Here is a 27,312-nt window from a genome sequence, read left to right on the forward strand (position 1 = left end):
CTCTTCTGATGAACGGTTGCATGTAGCTCAAGGGCAAGCATTCCTACTCATTTTAAAATATACTGATCATGACAACAAAGATATATTCAGTTTACTTTTATTAAGCTGACAATTACTAATCTAACACAAAGTTTAAAATTAAAGTACTTGAATAACCAGTTATTGTGAAGTGCCCTTATTAGTTCAATAAATTACGACTTTGCAACTATTTTATAGATTAGAGCCAATTTCACTTAATGCCTTGTGTACAGATTCTCTATGAACAAATAGTCAAAGCTGAATGTTCTGATTTTCGCGATTCCAGTGACACTCATGCAACTTCAACATCCAAATTATAAACTGTTCCCTGGAAATCAAAATACCATGTGCAGAACTGCCACATACTATGGTACAGTCAGCCAATAACTACATAATGTTATTTATGTGAAGTTGTATGTTAGAAGTGAACAAAGTTACTAAAAATCATTGGCTCAACTGTTGCCCATTTCACATTAGCCTGTGACTCCCATCAACTTTAAACACTACACAAAAAAGGCTTAGTAAAAGTGGTCAAAGAACCGATACGTTAATACAGTATGATTTAGAAGTTGACTACAGGTTAAGTTATCAGAATATGAACAGCTTTGTCATGAGCATTTAATTTTGAAAATTAAAATGAACTGAATTGCATTCAAACTGCATACTGCTTATCAAAATACAACACAATTTTATCCACATGAAAGTAAGCTTAAGTTAAATGACAAAATAATAAAGTCTGCAGCATTTATTCAATACTGAATATTCAAATATTTTATCAATCCAGTTGCATATACAGTAAACCTCCACCATATACATTACAATGTACGTACATCATCTAAAAGTCACCAGATTGTAATAATAGGTTACAGTTTATAACTTACTTTGAATTCAATTAACAACTAAATGTTTTTGATGTTATGATCTGGGAAAATAACCCATACTTTTGACCTGTAATTGCAATGTTTAAATTACTTTTATAGTAGGCTCCATGTTAAAAGGATTCACATCATCAAGAACTAAGACTTACTTTTGTATCTGAGTACAACTTCACGAACGAGTTTATGACTTGGTTTCTACCATATGAGGGAGCTGTACTTCATTCATCACAAAGACTGCTCTGAACATCTAAGCTTTGGTTTTCATTAGAACAGACTAAGGAAGCTCCTGCACTGGCGAAAGTTATCTAACTTACTTGCTTGCTAGTAAAATGTTTTAGTTGTCTGATTAATGCCTTTTAAGCTGCTTATGAGGAACAAGCAGGAAGGACAAACTGCTTCTAGGTAGGACTTGAACCAAAGTAAATCATTAAAAAGTAAAGCCGGTTTCTATCCATACAAGTCATTCCAAGTTGAAACCAGACTTGGACATTCACTCCTACAGTCAATGGGTTAGATCCCTCAAATTTTAAGGGAATGCTAGTTCAATGCATTAGGCACATTTGCTTTACATATTTGTAAGTAATGTTACAGATTTAGACAGCATTTTATGAAGACCTTACAAGTAACAGACTCGGGCTTTACACAAATTTTTTTTACAATGTGTTTAATATATTAAACATCTCAGCAAGAAACATAAAAGCCCATGCAGACACCACAGTAAACTGAGGAAATACTAGAGACCTGTTTCATTCTTTTGACAGCACTGACATCCTGAATCCTGAAAGATTAAGATTTAGATTCTATCCTAACAGTCTTCCTCCACACAGCATACTGCATCATATGATATATTTCATAGCACAGAAACAAGCAGCAGTTCCATTGAGGGGCTATATGCATATGGTCTGGCCATAAAGAGGCAAACATTAGAAAAATGTTTCAGCAATTAGCATAGACACAATCAATAAAGCTAATAATATACCCGTCATTTTCAAAAAATCAATCCACAGAGAGGATCAAAGGCTTTAGAGAAGAGTTACACACCCATTTTCAGAAGTGACGTAACCGGCAATTTAACTTTCAGAAACTAGGTCCACTCTGGACTGGCCTTGATGCACATGCAGCACATTTGTTTTCAGAATGTAAGATTAATTGGGAATGTCTGCACTAGTATTTCGATTTCCATACTTGTGATGAATGATTAGCAGCACAACTCCTAAAAAGAAGCATATGGACCCAACTGTGATGTAAGCAATTCCCAGAAATGGATTTTTGCCTCCCATCCATGAGATGGTGCTCAGGATCATCCTTTTTCGTCCATCGAAACTGTGTACAGGATAATCTGAAGAACATTTAGGAAAATAGGATACGCATGATAAAGCCAGCAATTTTAATTAAAATCTGGCTGACCTCAGATCGTTTCAATCAGTAATTTAACACAAATGTCCTCCTCTAAATACTGACACAGTTCAGTATTTATAACTACATGGATACATGGCCAGATTTAAAAAACTGCTTTTAGAAACTTATAAATATATATTTAATTCTGTGGTCATTTTCTGAAGCTAAATTTAAATCGTGGGGTAGAAGGGATCTCAAAAATGTCATCTAGTCCAAGCCCCTGCACAGATTCAGGATCTGATATTTCTGAACCATCTCACATGGATGCCCATCTAGCCCTTCCTTGAAACCCTGCAGGGAAGGAGATTCCATGCAACTTCCCTGGTCAGTTTATCCTACTTAGAAAGACTTTCCTAAGCTTTACGGTTTTTTGGCTACAGCTTTAAACCCCTTGCTTTATACCCTGCCTTTTATGATTATGGAGAGCAATGTTTCTCCTATTTTTATGGCAGTTTTACCACTACTTGTAAATGTCAATCACAGTATCCCCTTTATTCTCTTTTCTCCAAAAGAAAAATATCTAGCTCAAGTGTTCCTCGTAACAGTCTGCTTTATTCTTATCATCGGTATCACTAACCTCTCAGCCCTAACCAGTTTCCTCTTAGAATTCAATGCCTCGTGCTAGGTACAGTACAAAGCCTCACTAGTACTATTCCACACAATAGTGTGGAACTATTACCTCCTGTATCTTGCATACATTGTTTCTGTTATTGCAGCCCAGAAGCATATTTACTTTTTATGCAAGTGACTTGCATTGGAAAATTTAGAACAGTTAAGTCATCCTAAAGTTCTAAATATAAGTTTAGCATATTCTAAATCAGTGAGTCTCGGCCAGAATTTATGGCACCTGGGAGTACCATGAGATCCTTTCAAGGGTGCTAAGGGGTGCCACACAATGTTAGCACTGTTAGGTATGAAAACATGATTCACAAGATAAACTTAGAGCTCTCAAATAGCATTCTGACCAGCTGTGTTTTTTCTTAAGATTTTTGCAACAGAAAAAATGCTCTATTTTTTAATAATAAAAAGTGAATGAAAACTAAGCTGACATTTTGAGGGGTGCCTTGTGTCTAAAAAAAGGTTGAGAACCACTGCTCTAAATTCTAGTTTAGTATATATAACATTTACAATTATATTTTCTTCAAATAACCTCACCTGCTGCTCTGGGTAAATCCTTCCTCTCTAAGCACTTTTACTGGTTTCCATTGCAAATCAGTTTGTCTTGGAACATGGTCTTAAAAATGTCATAGCTAGCTCTCTGTGCTGCAATTCACACAATATGAGGATTTAGACTCAGAATCAAGGCTCCTACCCTACCTCTTCTGCACTCCCCCCTGCCGCCTCCCCCCCCATGACTTTCTTGATGCTTTTACTACACAAAGGGTGCACCTACAGGAGACATTTACTGTGAAGCTGCCTAATTAGCTTCCAACTAGTAAAATCTCAGCAGCTAGTCATGAGATGCTATTAGCCGGCAGTAAATTAACTCTACCTTAGGTTAGTACTTGTAAACACAAGTGCTATCTTACCATGAAGGTCTTCAGTGCACAGCAGTGCATGTGTAGACACTGACAGGGCTGGCTGGGGCATTAGGATGCTTTAGTGCATGGGATGCTTAAAGCAGCCCCAGGCCTCTGGATCCTCTGCCAGCTGGGACTGTTCTGACCTAGCTCAGCATGCTGGAATCCTGGTTAGACATGTAAATGCAGCACCTGGGAGCAATAAACTCTGGCGTAATATGCACCAGAGTTTATTGTGTCACTTAATTTTGTGTGTAGATGCACTCACAAGCAACCCAATTTACTCCCCTGTTAGGGCATATCCTCACTGCAGTGTTCCCAATAGTGATTGAAACCAAGTGAGAGTACCCAGGTTAGCATAATCATACCGCAACCCACAGTGAAATGTCTCCATTTTTAGGGGATGACCTAATCAGTGACTTAGTGATCGATGGGAAGCTGGGTGACAGCGACCATGAACTGATCACCTTCACCATCCACCGTAAAGCTGGCAAGTCAGTCAGCAACACGGAAGTCCTTGACATCAGGAAAGCCAAGTCTAACAAGCTCAGAAGGCTTGTCAGTGAGGCCCTAAGGGACCACGACCTCAGGGGGAGGGGAGTCCAGGAAGAGTGGTTGCTCCTCAAGGGAGCGATCCTCAATGCACAAGCTAATTCTATTTCATCTCGGAAGAAAGGCAGCAAGAGGGCACAGCAGCCCCCCTGGCTCTCCAGGGATCTAGCAGACCTCCTGCAGCTAAAAAGTAAGGCCTACAAAGGATGGGATTCACCTCCAAGGAGGAATATTCTGCACTGGTCCAGTCTTGCAGGGAGCAAATCAAAAAAGCCAAGGCTGCAACTGAATTCCAACTAGCTTCAAGCATCAAGGACAACAAAAACTCCTTTTTCAGATATGTGGGGAGCCGGAGGAAAAGCAAGGGCAACACTGGACCCCTGCTAAACCAGACGGGGCAATTGACAACTGACACCCAGGAAAAAGCCAACCTATTAAATGAGTCCTTTGCATCGGTCTTTCATCAGTCACACGGGACGCCCATGCCCACTACGGGAGAGGGAGGTCCAGATGAGGGAGATCCCCTGCCCTCCATCAACGCTGACTTCGTAAAGGAACACCTTGAGAGGCTGGATACTGCCAACTCAGCCGGCCCTGACAATCTACACCCCAGGGTACTCAAGGAGCTGGCAAGCATCATAGCCTATCCTCTGGCACAGATCTCTGAGGAATCCTGGTGCTCTGGTGTAATGCCTGAAGACTGGAAGGCCAACGTGGTGCCCATCTTCAAGAAAGGGAGGAAAGTGGATCCAACAAACTATAGGCCCATCAGCCTGACCTCTATCCCAGGGAAGATCTTAGAAAAGTTTATTAAAGAGGCCATCCTTAATGGACTGGCCGACGCCAACATCCTGGGGGATAGCCAGCACAGGTTTGTTGCGGATAGGTCTTGCTTGACCAATCTCATTTCCTTCTACGACCAGGTGACCTATCACCTGGACAAGGGAGAAGAGATTGATGTCATATATCTTGACTCCAAAAAAGCCTCTGATTTGGTATCCCATGATCACCTCTTGCCAAAACTGGCCTTGGGTCCATCACGATCTGCTGGCTGGGAAATTGGCTCTGTGGCTGGACCCAGAAGGTAGTAATTGATGGAAGTCAATCGTCATGGTGCCCTGTGACCAGTGGGGTCCCCCAAGGCTCTGTTCTTCGACTCTGTCGCAGGGCATTGAAGTGCCCTGCTCCTAAAGGACAGGTGTGGGTTGCTGGGGCAACCCCAGAGGTCAGCTGACTGAAAGGGGGCAGGGCATGGCCTTTATAAACAGCCTAGGGTAAGGCCAAGGGGGCAGTTCCCTTCTGGCAGCCATGAAGGAGAGAGCTCTGCTGGGAATAAGCAGAGGTGGGAGGCCTGATGACCTGAGCAGCTCCATGGGTGAGGATACTAGACAGAGGAGCCCTGGCGGGGATGGAGATAAATGATGAGCCAGAGAACTTAGGGTTTACGTTTTAAGCCAGGAGGCTAGTGTTTGAGTTGGGTTTTTGTGTCACAGCTGATTAGCTTATGGTTTTGGTTATTGTCACTACCGGAGGACCAGGCAAGGCTGTATGGGTTGGAGGAGGCCTCAGGGGAGCTCCCCAGTAGCATGGGGGGGGCGTTCCTGGCACCACAGAGGGTGCCATGTTTGGGGGCGTCCCAGTGGGGCAGCATTGGGAGGAGCCCAGTGGGCATAGGACCCGGGAAGGGGGTCTGAGGCCAGGCACGGCTAAGGCCACCCAAGCCTCCACTGCGGGAATCACAAGTGGACACATTGAGAAGCCCTGGGAGAAGGCAAGCACATTGAGAAGCCCTGAGAGAGGAGCCGTAGGAGCGGGCATCTAGGGACACGAAGGCCCAGGGAGGGCGAAAACGTAGAGGGAAGCCCAGGAAAGGGCAAGAGTGTAGAGAAGGGCCCGGTGGGGCCACTAGGCGAAGGCAGGCCAGGAGAGCATCCGTGAGGGCGTGGGCCTTAGGAACAGACTCAACAACGTCCGGAATACCTGAGAGGCTTGGGGCGTGGTATTAGCGGTAGTAGGAGTCACACACAGCCCATAAGGCAGAGGGCACCTAATCAATCGAGGGGCCAGAATGAATACTAGCACCGTGTCCAAGGGAACAGAAGGCAGCCTCCCTTATGAACTATAGAACCATCAAAGACATGGTGGGTGAGAACGAGGGTGTATGACGGACAACTTGGCAAGGTAGGGGCACCAGGAGAGATCATGGCCACTCCTGGGTCCCCGCCCTGTGACAGACCCATATCATTCAACATCTTTATTAATGATATGGACACTGGAGTCAGGAGCGGACTGGCCAAGTTCGCCGATGACACCAAACTCTGGAGCAAAGCATCCACACCTGAAGGGCGATGCAGGCTCACCTGGACAGGCTCAGCAAATGGGCGGACAAGAACCTGATGGTGTTTAACGCTGAAAAATGCAAGGTTCTCCACCTTGGGAGGAAAAACCTGCAGCATCCTTATAGGCTCACCAGTGCTACGCTGGCTAGTACTATGGAAGAAAGAGATGTTGAGGTCGTCATTGACAAGGTGAACATAAGCCTGCAATGCGATGCTGCGGCTAGTAAAGTGACCAAAATGCTGGCTTACATCCATAGATGCTTCTCAAGCAAATCCCAGGACGTCATTCTCCCCTTTGTACTCGGCCTTGGTGAGGCCACAGCTGGAGTACTGCATCCAGTTTTGGGCTCCACAATTCAAAAGGGATGTGGAAAAGCTTGAGAGAGTCCAGAGAAGAGCCACGCGCATGATCACTGGTCAGGAAAACGGACCTTACGACGACAGGCTATGAGGCTCTTTAGCCTGGAAAAGAGCAGGCTCAGGGATGATCTGATGGCCACCTACAAGTTTATCAGGGGTGACCACCAATACCTGCGGGAACATTTGTTCACCAGAGCACCCCAAGGCATGACAAGGTTGAATGGTTATAAACTACTGCAAGACCATTTCAGGCTGGACATAAGGAAGAATTTCTTTACTGTCCGAGCCCCCAAGGTCTGGAACAGTCTGCCAGCGGAGGTGGTTCAAGCACCTACATTGAACACCTTCAAGAGTAAATTGGATGCTTATCTTGCTGGGATCCTATGACCCCAGCTGACTTCCTGGCCTTTGGGCGGGGGGCTGGACTTGATGATTTTCCAAGGTCCCTTCCAGCCCTAATGTCTATGAAATCCACTTAACTGCATCCATATTGGAGCTGGAAAAATAATAGATTCACAGATTTCATAGATGTTGGGGTTGGAAGGGACCTCAGGAGCTCATTGAGTCCGACCCCCTGCCCTGGGCAGAAAAGAGCGCTGGGGTTAGACAACCCCAACTAGGTGCTTGTCCAATCTCCTCTGGATAATTTTATAATCCTTACTCAAAGTTAAAGACTAGAGCTCTATGAAATATAATGTGAGTCTGTCTGTCTGTGTAAGAATGAAAGCAGCTTTAGCCTACCAATTCAATAAATGCAAACATTGTTTTTTCTTGGCAAGCTCAAGGTTTCCATCCAAGACCGATGACAGGGTACAGATCCAAATTAGAGCAATGTCAATTTCAACTCTTGGTATTAAATTCATTTTGGAAACTAAAAGTAGGACAAGTTTGAAGGCATTTCAGCACTGGCTGTCACCCCAACAATGCAGGAGCCTGCCAGCCTACAGAAATCAAACAGGCTACACTTAAGAAGCAGCTAGAACAGCCAATGCATCAAGTTTTAATAGCTCTGTGGACCTCTTTTGTGCAGCAGATGTGTAAGCACAGAATGGTGGGGCTACATTGTTACACAAACCTAGGAGGACCAAGGTGGTCCCAAAATTGCTACAGTAAGAACATAAATCTCGATGGTAATATAACTTGAAGAGGAGGGAGAGGGAGAGAGCAGGGTACTAGCTTGTACACCAATGCAGAGGGGATGCCATTCTGTTATACAATTCACATAAAATAAATAATAAAAGAACAATGGATCCCCTGAAATAACTTCTTTGAAACAGTTTCAGTAATGAAGTTTCACACTACCACTTCAAAAATACAGTCTTATAAACCTGACTAGTATATATCTTGTGGCCTTACAATATGTGCATTCAAATATTCCAGCTGACACCATAAGCAGTTCAATATATTAATAAAGGATACTATATGTGATGTCCAAAGAGTACTGTCCAGCCTCTAAGGTCGGCTGCAAATTATTTTTCCTTTCTATAAGACGATACAGTTTACGAAATGTAGGAAGTGCTGCAGTACGCATCCACACAATGAAGTCTTCATTGATGAACCCATTGTTGTCTGGGTCTGAATCCAACATATATACTGGCTTGGGCCAGTTTACAGGCTTTGTTGTCTCTAAAATTAAATCATTTCATTATATAAACATGTTTATGGGGTGGAAAAACACAATTCAAACCCAAAATCTTAAAGACTAATTAGGATGCTTGTTCCCACTACTTCCATTAGAAGGCAAGAACCTCACTGCTCTGAGAAATCAAAATTTCCATTTCTAGGCTAAATTTATTCATGGCCAGCCTGTATCCATTTGTTCTGAAACCAATTTTGTCCTGTAACCTATAGGCTTTGTCCTTTCTGAGGCTTACCCTCTAGAAAACTGCTGTCTGTAAACATATATTTTTAGAGACTTTGTTTTACTAAGCTAAATAATCCATGCACATTTGGTCTCCTCTCTTTTGCTCATTATACTCTCTCCTTTCTTCTAATTGTCCTAGCAGCCTTTTCTTTTCCAGTTTGAATTGGTCTTTCTTGGACACGGGTGACCTAAAAATCTCAAGAGTATTCCAGATGCAATCTTCCTAGTGCCATGTATAAAAGGAGTACCACATGTAAGGCATCTCCTTTACTCTACTGGAAATAGTTTGTTCGATATATTCTGGGATTGTACCTGCCTGTGTGCAGTAATATCATATTGGTGACTTCCATATCCCGTGATAGGCTAATATATGTTGGTATTAGAAATGAGGCTAATGTATATCTTGCAGATTTAGATACTGGTGTACAAATAGCTTTGTCTGCATAATTGAGGTTGTATGTCCATTTCCTGGTTATTAATAGTCAAATGTAGCTGGCTATTTAACCAGCTGTAAAATGATTAAGGTATTAATACTCTTGTCAGAGGGCTGAGTCACACTAAGCTCAATTAAGATTACATATTGCAGAAAATGATCTAAAAGCAGTATCAGCAAGAAATATTTTAAGATTAATAGTAGTGATAAGGAGTCTAAGTTTAAACAGTTGCAGGATTTTCTTTAGAGTTTGCACCCAGTGTACCGCTGTGCTACCATATTAGAACAGGGAAGTCAGACTGGTCTATTTTCTTTGTTCAAGGTGAGTGCTGGTGGGGCAGGCAGGGAAGAGGAAGAGGAGAGAGAAGAAAAAAATAGCCTTAGTAGAAAGAGTTAGTAGTAGTCATTCAAAAAGCTTTAGTCACATAAAATTTCTTAGAAGACAGGTTTAAACTAGGGTCTCTTTAATCATGGTCAAAGGTTCAAACCAGATGTAAATTAATATAAAGCACAGTGAAGCAAACAGAAAATAAAACCAAACTGACAGTTATGATATGCATCAGCCATTTAAAAAAATAAAACTGACTGAATATTTCAGTGTCTGATTCTTATAAAAATGAATGTGACATCTGTGGCTGCCTCAATTTAAAAAGTATGGGATGACAGAAAGTACAAGTCAGATTCTTTTACACAGAAACATTCTTCCAAATATTTAAAAAAAAAGGAGTTTGTTGTCAGATGCAACAAAATATGGGTTAATTTAAACAAGTCTGCCTCAAAGGATTCTTTCTTCCCCATAAAAAATGTACATTAAAAGAGCATTCCTTTTCTTTTTATTCTGACACTTCAGATCTTTTTAGAACCTTTAAAATGATTGGTACAAAATGAAAATAGAGTCCAAAACCAAAATATCTTAAATCCCCCCCCATGACAACTCATGATTTTAAAATAATAAATCAATTAAACTAAGACACGTTCACACAATAAAAATATCCCTTTCACCATTTACAGACATTTCTGGCTGAAAAAAACATTTTTAGTTTGATATTCTGTGCAGAACCACCACACTGTTGTATTAGTATGTCAGCACAATGCTGACATTCACATAAAATATCAGTGAGAATAATTTTTATTATTAATCTGTGTCTGACCCATATCCTTACTATCTGACTATTCATTATAAAGTGTTAAAGTAACTTACTTTGGAAAAGTGCAGTCAAGTTATTTGCATCTCCTGAAGGATTCCTGAATTTAACATTTTTGTCTGTCCACCAAGCAATACCTTTTTTATTCAAATGAATAGGAATCCTTGTTTCATTGTCAATGCGATACAATACCAATGTATCTAATAAGAAATCAAGAAAGAAAAAAAACCAAACAGACAAGCATTAAACTAGAGAACATTTTATATATTTTGCTTGCAGAAAAAAATGGAACTAATATTTGATAGTTCCAGAAAAGAACGGTATAGGCAGCACTAGCATGTATAACAGTCACAATAAATAATACAAGGCATACATAACAAAAGAAAAAAAAAATCAACGATTTCCAGAACAGTGATCCCACACCCTGCATTCAGGTTCATTCAGTAATCACAATTCAAAAAACAAAAAGCAGCACCAAGCATAACAAACTAAAAGCTTCCCGCTTAGTAAGAGTTTGTTGATTGGGACGGGGGAGAAATAAATAAATTGCATAGCCTAGTTTCTCCATTTTTAATTATTTATTGCACAATTGAAATGTGTGCCAGATTACAGGAGTCTTGATAGTCTTAAAAGTTAAAAAATGATACCATACCATTAAACATACTGTTGGCTATAGCTCCACACGGAGCAATGGGCTTGTTCTCACTCGTGCGGTAAGGCTCACACTCCTTACTGGGATTCTAATATTTAGAAAGAAAGAAAAGGTAGTTCAGAACTTCTATAAATAAAGCAAGCCATCCCATTCTTCAGGAAATACTTCAGTGAACCTAGAGCAGCCTTTTGGCAATAAACACTACAGTCTTTTAAAATAAGGCGAAGTATTATGATGCTTTAAAAAGATGTGTAAAAACTGCAGACAGTTCTCAATCATGTAGTACATGCATTGTAATATAATGTTTTATATCAGGTGGCCATCTTTAATCTAATGATTCAAGTCTACTATAAATTCATTTAGAACATTTTCCTAACAAAAGATCACAGTTAAAAAATCCATTTTTTTATATATATATATATATTGGGATGTGTGTGTATTATACTAATCATCTATCTATAGCTATATAATTAGTATATTGTTCTTTTAACAATCCAATAAAAAGCATTAAGGAAAAAAAATCACAAGAGGCAAAAACTGATGCTTAGAATACTTCTACAAGTACAATAAAAATGCTTATACACCAATAAAGAACTGGCTGATAAGATATAATGAAAATACAAAGAGCCTAAGAACTTCCTCAATGCTCTTCTGTTTTTGAATAAAACATGGAGCTAAAAACCTGGACTTCATAAAATAGTGGAAGACAAGGCTGTTGAGCCATTAACAATCACTGGGGACAGAGGAGCATCTGCTGGAACCACAAAATAGCAAACTGCTCACTTATGAAGGGCCTCAAAGAAATCTACAGACTGTAGACAGATTCTGAGCAGTTCGCTGTCCTTTTGAACACTTACATTTTAGAAAGATCTTTCAAATATAATTCTAAATTGGAATATGCAGTTCTGACCATGTAAAAACTGATGATGTAGCAAAATTAATTTATCCCAACTTGGATGTTCACTAGCTGGATGGTTATAGTACTGAAAAATTTAAAAAGCCTTCAGACAGAAAAACTGAGGATAAATGAATCTCATTTGCTAAAGAGTGCAAGAGATCTTTAAATGTCCAATTACAGACACTGAGCAATCGTCAATCTAACCGCATCATAATCAATAAGTTAAACTGATTAATTGCATATTGTCCATTAAGCATAATAGATATGAAATATGCTTAGTATGGGGTGGGCAAAATATGGCTGGCTGACCAGATCTGGCCTGCCAACAGATTTGATCCAGCCTGTGGGTGGATGGCCACCAATCCATTGGATCTGGTCAATGGGCAGCTCTGGCCACCATGCAGTGCCAGGTAGGAGGGCAGGACTGCTTCCACCCAGCGGCATCAGCCCTTGACACAGCAGCATCAACCTAGTAGCTGCGCCCACAGCTGATGCTGCTGCCCAACACTGCAGCAGATGTCCCCGTCTGTGTCCACAGGCGAACTCTGGGGCTCCTGGTGAACTACAGCTTTGGCTGGGTTCTGATGGGAGACAGGGAGAGAGATGTGGATGTGGCTCTCGACAGGTCCCCAAAACTCATTAAGTGGCCCTCCAGCAGAAATAACTGCTCACCCCTGGCTTAGTAAAACATCAATCCTTCAGGCACTACACAGAGTAATACCTACCAAACTATAAGACATGCACAGGTTTTGGAAGACAGCATGCAGAAAAAGAGATTTTTCCAGAAAGATGCCTGAATGCTTCAATGAAGGCAGCAGCTCACTGGCTGCCAATCTGCCAATTTTGTAGTAGCTTTTAACTGCAAAGCCAACAGCCACTGCCATTCTGGCAGCAGACACAAGAGGGTTAACACTGGACTCTGCCCAGTTGCCTGCTGGGCCAGAGAGAAGTGGGATTCATTTTTGCAGCCACCAGAGCACAGCCTCTCCATGCTTCTATTCCAGCAAAGAAAAGAAGAACATCAGCTTCTTCACTTATGACACTGCAGTTTTGGAGAACCTATTTTTTGGGGAGAAGGATGTATATGGTACACAAGTAAATACAGTATTTCACTTCACCTTTATTTAAATAAATAAGCCTCCTCCATACCTTAATTTATGTAGCAGTAGAAATGTATTTGCCTGTTGTTATGCTAGCAAACTCATTTACTTACAAGTAAGGAACCATTATCTCCATTTAGTTGGCTGTCATCTCGAGATTTCACATAACGACGATGGTTCTGATAGAAGTTGGACAGTCCGTAATACATGAACACATTGCTCTGCAACATACAAGATGGCAGACAAAGACGGTTTCCAATAACTCCAAGGAGAAAAGACACATCTATATAATACATCATTACACTGATATGACTGAAAAGTTGACATATTTTTACATCATAGTGTTTATATTTATTCTATATCAGTGATGTTCTCAGCATTAGCTCAAACAAATTACAACTTTTTTAAAAACTGCCAATATTACAAATTCAGATGGGCATATGAAAATGATGCCCTTTCAACTTTGCATATTATTAGTCGATCACCACCAGGAAATTCAGACTACTCTATATTCTCTTTTGCAAATGAGTTGTTAAACCATGAATGTTTACTTAGTGTCAACATGCAAATTCTTAGAAACTGAAAATCTTTTAAAACCTAACCTGCTGACACTTCTAACACTAGACATCTTAAGGCAAACACTGAAATGTCTTAACTCAGGGGTGGCCAACCCACCGTACACATGTCAAGTGCATGGGCAGCCTTTCTGCATGGCACATGAGGCAGGGAGTAGGCAACAGAGCAACAGATTTGGCAAGAACACAGAATAAGAAGCAGAAAGCAGAAGAGAAGATCAGGCAAGGAACAGAAAGCACAGCAGCAGTGGAAGAGAACTGAAGTGGCACTCAGGGAGCGCACACCTAATTTGTGGCATGGCTGCCAAAAAGATTGGCCCACACTGTCTTAATTCACAGCGATTAAGATACCAGCAGGAAATCTAAGCAGGAAATCTAAGCTAATACTGCCACATATTATCCCATCTAGAGTTCTACTATGAGATTATGGACAAACCCAATATAGAACTGAACTACAGACCTGCATTAACTGACAGCTTCAGCTAAGGCCACAACTCTATACATGGTAGCTTTTACAACTCATACTATCTGTGGTAATCCAGAGAAAGGAGTATTGAAACATACCTCCTTCCCAATGAGTTACATAATCTAAGACTTAAAGGGCAAATCTATAGATTGTGCGGACTTATATGTTCCAAATACTGCTATAAATGCATGAGCAAGTAATAAATAGGGGTGCACCGATAAAGATTTTTTAGGCTGATACTGATGACCAATATGCAGCCCTGCAGCTTGGAAAGCAGCATCTGGCTGTAAAGTCTGTTGGGGGGGGGAAACAGGTGAGGGGAGGGAAGGGGTGTGGGGGGGCGCAGATCGAGGCCCCTGTGGTGAGGGAGGGAGTAGGGCTGGGGCAGAGGCTGCCCAGCTAGGACACAGTAGGGTGCAGGACGGAGCCACGAGTGGCTCATCTAGGGCACACAGGGAGGGGGAGAGGGTGGATCCCACCACTACGCACACCCCTGGGGGAGCCATGAGTGGCGTGCCCCTTGGATCTGTGAGTGGGGCAAGGGCAGGCTACTTTTGTGGGCTGGGGCCTAGGGTGGCACCAAACTCTTCCTGGCAGGGGACTGGGCCACGGCTGTGCTCAAGATGGGCAGCAGCAGCACTGAAGTGGGGGAGGAAGGCTACGGGTTGAGTTACAGCCACCCCAATATTTGCTATAGGCCCCCCTCGCAGAGCCACCACTGCCCATCCCGAGTGCAGCTCTGGCCCAATGCCCCCCCCGCCAGGAAGAGCCCAACGCCATCCCCAGCTCAAGCCTGCAGAGGCAGTCCGCCCTCTCCCTGAGCACATATCCAGGGGGCACAAGCCCCGCCATGGCTCTCCTGGCAGTGCGTGTAGCGGCAGGATTCAACCCCCCTCCCTGCACCCCACCAGACAAACTGCTTGCAGCTTCGTCCCATGCCCTACCCTGGCTAGACAGTGCTTGCCCCAGCCCCACCCCCTCCTTCACCCCAGGGGCCTCCATCTGCCTCCCCCTGCCTCTCCTCCCCTCCAAGACTTACCAGTTGGATGCTGCTCTGCAATCTGCCGTGCTAGCCGCGTGCATGCTACAGCTGCATGCATTCACGCAGCATTTATAAGCAACATTATCGGCCACATCAACCACAAAAAACTAATTGCTGATGTTAGTTTTCCTTTTATCAGTGCTGATATGATATAGACCAACGTATCGGTGCACCTCTAGTAATAAATCAAGTAAGGATAGCATCAGTTCTTTTGTACCACATAGTTTGGAGACAAAGCATACAAAGATAAGCTGACTGGAAAAAAGAAGAGAGGAACGAGTTATCAACATTACATCAAGTAAAATGCTCCTCCAAAATATAATTCGAAGAATTTAAAAGTGCAGCAGAGCTCAAACAATGGAAAACTGAAGATGTGACTTAAACTACTATAATAGCTTACAAGAGCAATGATTGTTTAACACCAGGACTATCAATCATGACATAAAAGCACAAATACTAAATTAAAATTAAGAGCTATTTAATGCCACCTTACACAACATAACAGACCTCAAATGGATGATCGAGTGTAAAATTAATGGTGCAAGTACATGATGGTGTGCTATTCCAGGATACATTTAAGCATTTGTTGCAGGGACTAGTAGGCTCTATGCCTGTATAATCAATCTGTAAAAGAAAGGGAAATCAGAGTTACAGCAGGAAGACAACAAAGATAAGTAATGATTAACAAGCAAAAACATTGTGAAAGAAGGCATATCAATTAATTCCGCCACCTATCCATACAATTACACATACCCCACACAGCTTCTGCCACAAACAGAAATAACACTTTAAAAATATAAAACATGGGCATTTACCAAATTGATCCTTACTGCTACTATAACAAATACAGATTTAGAGATCTAATACCAGGAGAATGACATTTAACACCTGTTGTGTATTAAAACCTACCTTTTATAACTTAAAATTTTCAAAAAGAATTCTTGAACCAGTATTTAATCACTAGAATTTGGTTAAAGAACACATGCTTTGCTACTTCCATTTAGAAATGCAATGGGGCAGCAAGATTTTTAAAAGTCCTAAGTGCTCAAAAGTACCTGCCATCTATTCTTAATATATGCAAGACAGTTCTCAGTGCTGGCAGATGACAGAACAAGCAGCAATGATCTCAAGTTGCAGCAAGGGAAGTGTAAGTTAGATATTAGGAAGAATGTACTACCCTCCTAGTGAGAAAAACACTGGAATAGGTTAACCTAGAGAGGTGGCAGAAGCTCCATCCTTACAGGTTAATACGACCTGGTAGACAAAGCCTTGGCTGGGATGATCTAGTTGAAGATGGTCCTATTTCGAGCAGGAGGTTGGACTAGATGACCTCCTGAGGTTCCTTCCAAAGCCAACTTTCTATGATTCTAATATAAACCAGTGATCTCAATTTCCCACTTGATGCTGAAAACAAAAGTTTATTACAAGGTACAAACAACTATAAGAATTTTGCACCATGTCCTGAAAAAATGAGATACTGAAACAGCTAAGTGCCTGCATGTTTTTCTGAAAAGTTACCAAACTTGGTTTGTACTGGTTTATGCTTACAGTTAAACTTTTTGCTGGAACATAACTATAAACATGTTTCCTACTGTACAACAGGGTTTTGAGCCTAAAAAAAGGTTGATTTACATAAAGAAATGAGTTCTACAACCCTGCATGAACTAGCAAATATCATCACTTCAGCAGTCCTTGTGAGTAATCTGTTGACTGTTAGTTTAAATAGCACTGCACACCATTTATCCTGAACTAAACAGTCCGTTGAACAGCAGCTGACTTGGTACTTAACTCATGGGCAGATCTGGCTGATTTAAAATGATGTAGGAGAGACAAAACTTGCGTGTGATACATCTTTAATTAGACCAGCTGTACAGCTGGGAGAGAGATCTGAAAAAAACCTCATCTTTTACAAAAACTTCACTATGCACATCCAACTCTAGTTCTTCAGTTAGTCAAAACAAACCCTGACACTTTAGGGTTACAATAAAGCAGACTGCATTTGGAAAATCAAATCTCTGAATAGTAGACTGCAAATTCTACAATGTAGGAAATCCCTATAGACAAACAATGTGATCATACTTTTGACTGGAGCTTCCCTGGATCTGTGGAAGAGGATCCCAAACTGCTGCTTATCGCATAGCCCCTTCCAGATTTACCAGCTGCCCATGTACTGCTACCAGCATACATTTTATATTTTAACCCCATTAAATGCCAATTATTATTATTCTGAAAATTAAATCTGCCATTACACAATTTCTGCCATGTACCCCCCAGAGATGTCTTGAGTGCCCCCCCCAGGAGTGAATGTACCACAGTTTGGGAACCCCTGATCTAGGGTAATGCCCTTAGACAGTAACAATTCAGAGTGAGGAAAAAAAGGGGGATGAGGGGAAGTTGTTCTAACTGTTGATTATGTATGTATAACTGCTAAGACTCTTAGCTGCCACGTTAATTTCTTCACCTCTCAAAGTAAATAACGGAACAATCATTCTCTTTACACAATATTACTTTGAGGTTAAGAATCTTGTCCTGGATCCGGTTGTGTTTTAGTAAATTTAAACTTGATTTTAATGTAATCTTTCTACTCCAGGGGAAAAATAGGTTTTTCAAAGAATGTCTCTTTAGTATCTTATATTTGTTTCTTCCAACTAAATTATATTCGTCTCCCCTTGATAACTATGAACACACTATCTGCTATGCAACTCTTGTGTGAGAGAAACAGAGTTTGCAAAAATGCTAGAAAACTGCTTATGTGCAGGATATGTAATATTGATACTAAATCTGGTGGAAAGCTTCCGTATTTGAATTTAAGGTAGCTCTGATGGAAATCAATGCAATAACATACTGTTATTGAATACTTAGCTGAATGGTCAAAATTATACAAAGTAAACCTAAAATTGCATCATACTTTAACCTCTGTTGTAAATAAAAATCCATGTTTGTATTTAAGTCCATTTTGTTAAGTAAAATTAACTTAAAATCATTCACTATGCCATTAATGCTCTGAGATATCCAGGTCAGTTTGGTAAATATGGCTTCATTAGAAAATTATTATGTAAAGAATAAAAAAAAAAAATATTAGTGAAAGACAAAATTAAAGTATGGTTAAATTTTACTGAAAAAATTAGGTTATCATCAATATGTGAAGTGCTCATTCTGTATTTCAAACAATGTAGTCAAATTAACAAAAATTTACTTGCTCAAAAAAATTATAGGGGCTAGATCGGGGTGGGAAAAATATAGCCTATGGGTCAAATCCGTTCCGCCAGGTAACTGGATCTGGCCCACAGCTGCCCCTGCAGCGCTCCACATGGTGGGGGACAGCACTGAGAACACCCAACCAGAAGCTGCTCCTGCTGCACTGTGCCATACCATTCCAGGTGGGTGGGCGAGCAGCTTCAGGCTGGTGGCTCCTGCCCAACACCAAGGCTCTGCCTTCAGCTCCCAGCCATCTTCCTGGGAGCTGGAGCAGTTTCCAGTGGGCTGTTCCAAAGGTGGCTGCAGCCAGTTGGGTGCTGCTCCTCCTCTTGCTCCTGCCACACCATGCTGTGCCACTCCCAGCAGGCATGCGGGGCTCCAGCTCCTGGAACTGGAAAAGGGCGGGGCACACAGCAGCACATAGCTGGGCTGTGGGCACCAGCGGGAGCATGGTGCGGGCTGTGGTTCGGCACCGTGTGGAGTGCCATGGGGGACTCAGGGCAGCTCTGCTGCATGTACCCTCCACCTCCTCCTCCCCTTACCCACAGCAGGCTCCCAGGATCTAGTGCCTAGGCAGGCCTTCCCACTCTTCACAAGCCCCCTTCCAAAGGCAGGGGCATATGATCCCAGCCTCTCCCATCCCTCCCATTTTACTCCTGACCACTGCTCCCACCTGTCCCTACAGCCCCATAAAGACCTTTGGTAAATTGTTGTGGGGAAGCCCAGAAGCCAGATAACACTGCCCAAATGCAGCCTGCAGAGTCATGGGCCAGAAGTTGAGTACCACTCAGCTAGATCTTTAGCCCATGCCAGCCATTACTAAACATAGCAAAAAGCTGGTTGCAGGACCCTTGTCCTGGTGCTGGTTCTCTACTGACCCCACAGTTGGATCCACAGCAATATATGTCAGCTCATATTAGCATTACAACCACACCTTTTTCCCATTCTAAGGACACATGAATAATCACACAGGAAACTGAAATGGTTGCATGTCAGCTGAGGTTCACCCCATGCCAAGGGAATCCAACAGATGCCTGAAAGCAAAAATAATGAAGAGAAGAGCTGAGAAACTAGACCATAGTTTTTGGAACTGGGTACATAATTTTAGCTTTTAAATCTATACTTATGCCACAGTTCTGCAAACACTTAAACCTGTGTTAAATCATTGGGACCAGTCCTACAAAAATCAAATGTTAAGCACAAGTGTTCGCACCTAAATAAAAGCAGAATCTTTTTTAAACATATCAGTGTTTAGATTGGCCAAGGAACTTGGATGTTGTTACACCCAGCTTTCAATCCTGCACCCTCCAAACCAGAATCCACAGGCACAAGTTTAGCATCTCAGCCACCCACACAGAACATGGGCAGAACAAAGAAACAAAGAATGGGATTTACAACACCCATCCCACTGAGCAGGAAGTAACCTAGACTGGTCAGAAAGAAACCCTGACGAGGTGTGCATCTTAAAATCCCCAGCCTAATTAGGACTCAGACACCTAACTCTAGGTTGCAAGTTATCTACAATCACCCACACCTAACCGCTCTCATGAAACATAGCTCAAGAATCCTGCCTTTCAAAAAGAGCTCCAGGAAGAAGAAGTGGTGGTGCTGCTGTCCCCTTCTTCCCCTTTATACATTTTCTCCCACATTAAAAAAGCAACTGGATAAAAATATAAACAGTGTTTGAAACAGGGAGAAGAACCATAATCTCTCTACTCCCAAGTGAATACTCTACCCTAACTACTATGCTACAAAGGCTTGTTCACTGTCACTCTGGCCCATTACATTATTACATCAAAAATCTATAGCTGATATGATCAGGACCATCTCCTGAAAAGTGGTTTCAGTCTTTCAGGCAGTGCTGAACCTGAGTCTGCTTCTTGATGGAGTGCTCTAACTAGTAGGCCCTTTACATAAGAAGGCAGGAGGAGCTTAGGAGTACATTGCATTTCTAAAAAAAACCAAAACAGATTACTACTTCTACTTCTGTGTCTAATATGGATTAGGGTCCTTATCTTTAGTCTCCATGCTCTATAAAAACTGATATAAAATGTAAATACTTTTACCTGTAATAACTAAATCTAAACCAAAGATAAGAATTTTTTTAAAACACTGCTGTCAACAGTTTAGTTTGCCAATGGTTAATGTATTAGAAGGAACCATTCTTTCCATTCTCTAAATTGCATCCCATTAAAGATTACACAACTACCTCAAATATTACCACAAGAAAATGCCTTTTTTTAAAAACCCTATCCTAACAGCATTCTTTAAAAGAAATCAATTAGGATTTTGCGATGCAATGTGTGCCCTCAGATCTAAGCACAAAGGTGCATATTTTTAGAAAGCAATTAACTTGTAGACATGATAGTGACAGAACACAAAGTACATTTCAAACTAATCTTTTACATTCCTTGACTTGAGCAGCTTCAATTTTAGATCATTTACACATCTTATTATAGCAAATGTTAAAACTTAAGAAAGATATACAAATGAGAACATATGCTGCTTGGTTACCAGGAGTTAAAACAACTATTCTAATCTTCACAATTTTGTCTATTTCTGTCTATGTCCAATTACTGAATCTGCACAAGGACTTGTACTTTTATTGGTCCACACTGGTTGCATCACACTCTGCACCACTTCATTCCTACAAACACACACACTCTTATGTTGGTTTTTTTTTTTTTTTTTTTACTGGGAGCAATCTTTTTTTTAAATTTATCTTATTCAATCAACAAGTTAAAAAGCAAGCTTTAGAGATTAGGTTGTTGTTATAAACATACAGAAGCATACAGAAGCTACCAGCTAATCAAACATTGAGCATGGATGAGGGAAGAGGTGGCTTTTAGTTATTCACTGAAAAACTGCATTGTTTTAATATTTAGTAGGGGTGCACTGATACAGCTTTTTTGGGCTGATATCGATGGCTGATTATTAACAAGCCATATCAGCTGATACCAATCCGATTGCCAATATGCAGCATGGCAGCTTGGAGAGCAGCATCCAGCTAGCAAGTCATTTGGGGGGAAGGGGTAGGGAGAAGGAGGGGATGTAGGGAGGGCAGATTGAGGCCCCCCCCCCGTGGTGAGAGAGGGAGTGGGGTTGGGGCAGGATGAAATCACAAGCAGTTCATGGGGGGGGAGTGAAGGGGGATGGCATGAGGGGCATGTGCCTCCTGGATCTGTGCGAGGCAAGGGCAGCTGCTGCTGTGAGCTGAGGACAGGGTTAGTGCTGGTCTCTTCCTGGAGAGAGGAGGGGACTGGGCCAGGGCTGCACTTGGAGCAGACAGCAGCAGCACCAGCACCAGGAGTGGTGGTTCAGGGAGGCTACAGTGAATTCTGAGGTGGTTGTAGCCACCCCCCACAGCCTTTCCTCCCAGCACTGCTGCTGCCTAACCCAAGTGCAGCCCTGGTCCAGCACCAGCCCCACCACCAGAAAGAGCCCAGTGCTGCCCCCAGCCCCAACACACAGTGGCAGCCTGCCCTCGCCCCACTCACAGATCTGGGGGGCAGGTGCTCCACATGCTTCCCCCTGCAGGTACATGCAGCAGCAGAAGCCACTCCCCTGCCCAAGCCCCCCAGTAGCTGCATGCATGCTGTGGCTATGCACATGCACACACATTTATAAGTGACATTATCGGCCACAGCAGCCAAAAAAAGGTAGCACTGAACTTCTCCTTGTACATAGGCACGTGGTCTAAATCAACTTGTTAAAACAACAATCATCTTCTCCACTTTCAAAGTTCCCCTAGCATTATAGTTACCCCATAAATCAACTTGCAGATGCCTGGCTAAAAAAAAAAAACTCCAAAAACCCTTGCAGACCAGATCCTGGCACTGAGATATGGGCGATGGGCCATACCAGTATCTATGGAAGATGGTCAGGCTAGATCAAGCTGCTTAAAAGTCTTCAAGTGAAGCGTGTCTGTGGGGTACTGACTGTGCTACAAGGGCGATATAGAAAATTAAGGTTGGATGGGACCTGGCCAAGTTCACAGATGACACCAAGATATGGGGAAGCGTGATCACGCCTGAAGATAGCCTGCAGATACATGCAGACCTAGACAGGCTGGCAAGTTGGGCGGATCAAAACCAGATGAGGTTTAACATCGGGAAACGAAAAATGCTTCACCTGGGGACGAACAATCCCCTGCACACCTACAACCTTGGCAATGCCAATCTGACCAGCACTACGAATGAAAGAGAGCTGGGGGTAATAACTGACCACAGTACGAACAGGAGCCAGCAGTACAATTCTGTAGTCACCAGGGCAAATAATACTCTGGCGTGTATCAATCGATGCATCTCCAAAAAACCAAAAAAGTGATTCTTCAGTTCTACTCAGCATTGGTGAGACCGCAGCTGGAATACTGCATTCAGTTCTGGGTGCTGCACTTCAACAAGGATGTGGAAAAGCTTGAGAGAGTCCAGAAAAGGGCTACTCGTATGATCAGAGACTTGCAAGGCAAGTCATATGAGGTAAGGCTGAGGGACTTGGGTGTCTTCACCCTAAAAAAGAGAAGGCTGAGAGGGGACTTGGTAGCAGCTTACAGCTATATCAGGGGCATACATCAAGAGCTTGGTGAATAACCGTTCAGCAGGGCACCCTTGGGGAAAACCAGGAGCAATTGCCACAAACTCCTAAAGGGCTGTTTCAGGCTCAAAATTAGGAAAAACTTCTTCACAGCCAGGGTGTCCAGAACATGGAATAAGCTCCCTCCAGAGGCAGTACAATCACCTACCCTGGAGATCTTCAAGAGGAGACTGGACAGTCACCTTGCTGGGGTCACTTGATCCCAGTTTTCTTTCCTGCTTGATGCAGGGAGCTAGACCCGATGATCTTCTGAGGTCCCTTCCAGCCCTTACAATCTATGAATCCATGAACCTCAGGAGGTCACCTAGTCCAGTGCTTCTCAACCTGTAGGTTGCAACCCAAAAGTGGGTCGCAAGAATATATGAAAAGGTTGTGAGCAAACTTTAAAAATGGATTCTCCTCCAAAGGAGAAAAATGTAGGAAGCCATGGCTTCCCCCTTGCAGACTGCCAGAGCTCCAGCCTGTGAGGGGCTGCTTGGGGCCTCCCTGCCTGACACACTGGGGGCCTAGGAGTGAGGGGCAGCAGGTCAGGAGCAAGGGGCACTGGGTCAGGATTCACCACCTATGGTTACAAATGGGTCCTGGTACAAAAAAGGTTGAGAACCACTGGGTCCAACCCTCTGCTCAAAGCCCCAACTAGATCATCCCAGCCAGGGCTTTGTCTAGCTGGGTCTTAAAAACCTCCAAGGATGGAGATTCCACCACCTCTCTGGGTAACCTGTTCCAGTGCTTCACTACCCTCCCTGTGAGAGAGTTTTTCCTAATATCCAACCTAAACTTCCCTTTCTGCAACTTGAAACCATTGCTCTTTATTCTGTTATCTGCCACCACTGAGAACAGTCCAGCTCCATTCTCTTTCAAACCCCATTTCAGGCAGCTAAAGGCTGCTACCTAATCCCCTCTCACTCTTGTCTTTTCCTGACTGAACAAGCCCAGGTCCTTCAGCCTCTGCTCACCAGCCCTGTGCCGCGGCCCCCAAACTATTTCGCTGCCCCCCCGCGGACTGTCTCCACCCTGCCCGCACCTCCCTGTACCGAGGCCCAAACCGGCGGTCACACTGCAGGCAGGACAGGGCCAGACTGGACCGGACCGCGGCGGCTTCCCCCGGGTATACTTCGGAGCCGCCTGCAGGGACAGGGCGGCCGGCCGGGGACGCACCCAGCCCAGCCCCACACCGCACCTCGTACTCGCGGATGTTGTTGGAGGTGACGAAGATGCCGATGCCGATGGGGATGAAGACGAGGCCGATGACGAAGAAGGCGGGCAGCACGGTGCCCGCCGTCAGGATGGGCTGCCAGGCCGGCAGGCGCTGCTGCTTGAACGCCGTGTTGTCCGGCTTCCGCGTCTTGGCCGCGCCGCCCCCCGCCGCGCCCAGCCCGCCCGACGGATGCCCATCCGCATCCTCCTTCGCGCTGTAGTTCACCGCCATGGCGAGGGCTCAGGGGGCCGCCGCCGCCGCCGCCGCTCGCGCCGGGGAGGGGGGGAGGGGTTGCAACGACACAACAGCGTCACCGTACACCGCGACCACGTGACCGGGCTTCGCGCCGTCCTGCGCAAAAGGGGCGCAGCTGAGGCGGGCGCTAATGATTCGCCGCGCCAGGGGGAAGTAAGAGAGCAAGAACGAAGACCAGAACCCTAGCAGAGCAACTACGCGTGCGCAGTCCGGGGGGGGACGCGGACCCGCAGCTGGGATGGCGCATGCGTAATTGCTCTGCTAGGGTTCCGTAGCCTGGTCTCCCCAGAGGGCAGCGGGGAGCTGGGCTGGTAGCACCAGGGCCAGTGCCCTTGCTCGCGGGGCCGGGAGGTGTTTCCCGGGTGGCCAGGCCGTCCACGCTGGGGCCAGACTCGCTCCACCAGCACCCGCAAGAATCGGAGCTGCCGCACGCTGGCCTGGTTGGGACGGGCTGCGTGTCAGGAGTGAGGGGCACTGGCAAGGGGATGGGGCGGGGTTGAGGGATTGTGGGTGGGGAGTGAGAGCCACCATGTGGGCCGGGTGTCTGCGGGTGAGGAGTGAGGTTCCCCTCCCCCCCCAAGCGGGTCCCTCTGTTTTGGAATTGGAACTATAGTAACCCTACTTCATGTGCAATTGCTCACAGCACGTTGTAGCTTTAACACCATTTAATATTCCACAGATTTAGTATGGTCTATGAGTAATGTGTAACTTCACCCAAAGTGAAGGGCAGCAGGGGGTAAATCCTCCCCTCACCTGGTTCCTGGGTCCTCAGTGGACCTGAGTGATTTTTTTCCGTGGTCTGATGCTTTAAGACAGGCCCAGTGTAATTTTGGGGGATGGGGAAAGAAGTGAGACAGCAAACTGGCCCTTCTTCCTTCCTTCCCAGTGGCATTATATGGGCCTAAGTAAGATATTGAAGTGGATCAGATTGAATTTAATTACTGTAAGTATCATGGGGATAGGTTTCTACCTGTTTGCAATTATGCCAGTAAGCACACAAAGGAAGGCGAAAGTTCAACCTACCCTCTGCTTCTGAGGTGTAAAATGGAAGACTGATTATTTTCTTTAACAACTGTATTTGTATGAAAAGAATATTTCTAGTATAAAGTAGGATCATAGGAAAGTAGGACTGGAAAGGACCTCAAAAGGTCATCTAGTGTAGCCCCCTGTTCAAGGTGGGATCATCCCTGACTAAACCATCTCACCCAAGTATTTGTCTAAACTGCTTTTGAAAATTTCTGGGGATGGAGAGTCCAAAACTTCTTGTGTTCCAGTGCTTGATCACCTTTATAAACAGAAAGTTCTTTCTAATATCCAGCCTAAATTTCTTCTGCTGAGTGTTGAACCCATTGTTCCAAGTCCAGTCCGATATAGCCACAGAGAATTATATATCTCTATCCTCTCTATAATCATCCCAAAAATATTTAAAGACTATCAGAGACTTCCTTACTTTTCCAGAGTAAATTATCGTAGCTTTTTCAGCCATCTTGCATAAGTCATCCTTTCTAGGCCTCTAATCTTTTTTTGTAGCTCTCCACTGAACTCTCTCCAGTCTGTCTACTACATCTTCCGTAAAGTGCAGGATCCAAAAGTGGAGAGACTCACTGGAAGAATCGCTTCTCTTGATTTGCAAGTGACACCCTTGTTAAAACAAATCAGCCTGCTTTTGGCTTTTCTGTAACAAGAGCACCCTGTTCCCTAATGTGTTGTTTATGATCTGTTGTAACCCCAGGTCCTTCTTTTCAGTTCTGCAACCTAGCAAGTCATTCCTCAGTCTGTGTTTGTGCATGTAGTTATTCCATCCTAAGTGAACCACTTTAGATTTGTCCTTATTAAATTTTAGCTTGTTGATTGTGGGCATTTTCTCCACGTTTTCCAGGTCATTCTGGATTCTGGTACTACCCTACAGAATGTCTTCAGCTTCACCCAACTTAAGTGTCATCTGCAAATTTCTAAGTATATATTCAATTCTATCATCCAAATCATTAAGAAAATGTTGAACAATACCTAAGCCAGGACAGATTCCCAAGGAACCCCATTTGATACCTCCTCCAAACGAGATGTTGAGTCATTGATGACTGTTCACTGAGCATGATGATGCAACCAGTTAAATAGGCACATTACAATGCTTTCATCTTGTCTGTATTTCCTTAGTTTCGTTTGTTAATGAGAATACTGTGACAGATCAGGTCAAGGTATATCACATCTATTGCTGTCCACTTCATAGAACGTGTTGGTCAGACACAGCTTGCTTTTGGTGAATCAATGCTGGCAGTTTCTGATCACCTTGTTCTTCTCTAGGTGCTTCAAAATAAATTCCTTGAGGCCCTGTTCCATGATTTTTCCAGGTGTCAAGGCCAGAATGGTCTTTAATTCCTCAGTTCCATCCTTCACTAGTCTTTCTCCCAAAGTACTCAAAAGCAGAAGGTAATTACATAGCTACTACATTTAATTTTCATATTTTGAATAGAAGGCCAGGATACTACCAGTTTAATGCATATCGGTTTTTACAGTATTGTAAATTACACCGGAATCCAGAGCAGACGGGCAAGGATCCTGAAGCAGCCATTGCAGTAAACACTATTAAAGCACCTCAACACTAATTGATGAGGCACATATAATAGGCTGTTTGCAATGATTGAATGACTACCTATGATAACTGCAGACACAACACCTCCATCTGTATTTATTTTTACTAATATTTTTCTCCAGGGTAACTGTACACTAGATTCTAACAAGTTTTACATTGTTAGGGGTTTATACTAGTGCAAAAAACAGTTTCCTCTAGTACGAACATGAAATGTGTTCAGGCCCTCAATATTCAAGTA

The 27,312-nt window shown here is 43.4% G+C and overlaps 1 protein-coding gene across 1 annotated transcript; it reads right to left on the reverse strand.

Moving 5' to 3' along the window:
• Positions 1 to 81: 81 nt before the first annotated feature.
• On the reverse strand, positions 82 to 24,666 carry CDC50A (cell division cycle 50 P4-ATPase accessory subunit A). Its single transcript, XM_090035146.1, has 7 exons — positions 24,212 to 24,666; positions 15,748 to 15,864; positions 13,271 to 13,378; positions 11,160 to 11,247; positions 10,564 to 10,707; positions 8,485 to 8,691; positions 82 to 2,235 (listed from the first exon to the last, which is right to left on the reverse strand). Exons 1-7 carry the CDS (start codon positions 24,458 to 24,460, stop codon positions 2,042 to 2,044), a joined length of 1,107 nt encoding a protein of 368 aa, XP_089891272.1. The 5' UTR covers positions 24,461 to 24,666; the 3' UTR covers positions 82 to 2,041.
• Between the last annotated feature and the right edge of the window lie 2,646 nt (positions 24,667 to 27,312).

This window comes from Crocodylus siamensis, chromosome 1 (genome assembly GCF_052110815.1).
Source record: "Crocodylus siamensis isolate JL-2025a chromosome 1, ASM5211081v1, whole genome shotgun sequence".
Classification (NCBI taxonomy): domain Eukaryota; kingdom Metazoa; phylum Chordata; order Crocodylia; family Crocodylidae; genus Crocodylus; species Crocodylus siamensis.

Excerpts from the sequence above, each read along its gene's own strand:
- CDC50A (XM_090035146.1), bottom strand. The coding sequence starts at position 24,460 with ATGGCGGTGAACTACAGCGCGAAGGAGGATGCGGATGGGCATCCGTCG. Across the intron at positions 13,379-15,747 it reads CACTCGATCATCCATTTGAG|AGCAATGTGTTCATGTATTA; the intron begins GTCTGTTATGTT and ends TGTATGTTGCAG. Across the intron at positions 11,248-13,270 it reads GAGATAATGGTTCCTTACTT|AATCCCAGTAAGGAGTGTGA; the intron begins GTAAGTAAATGA and ends TCTAAATATTAG.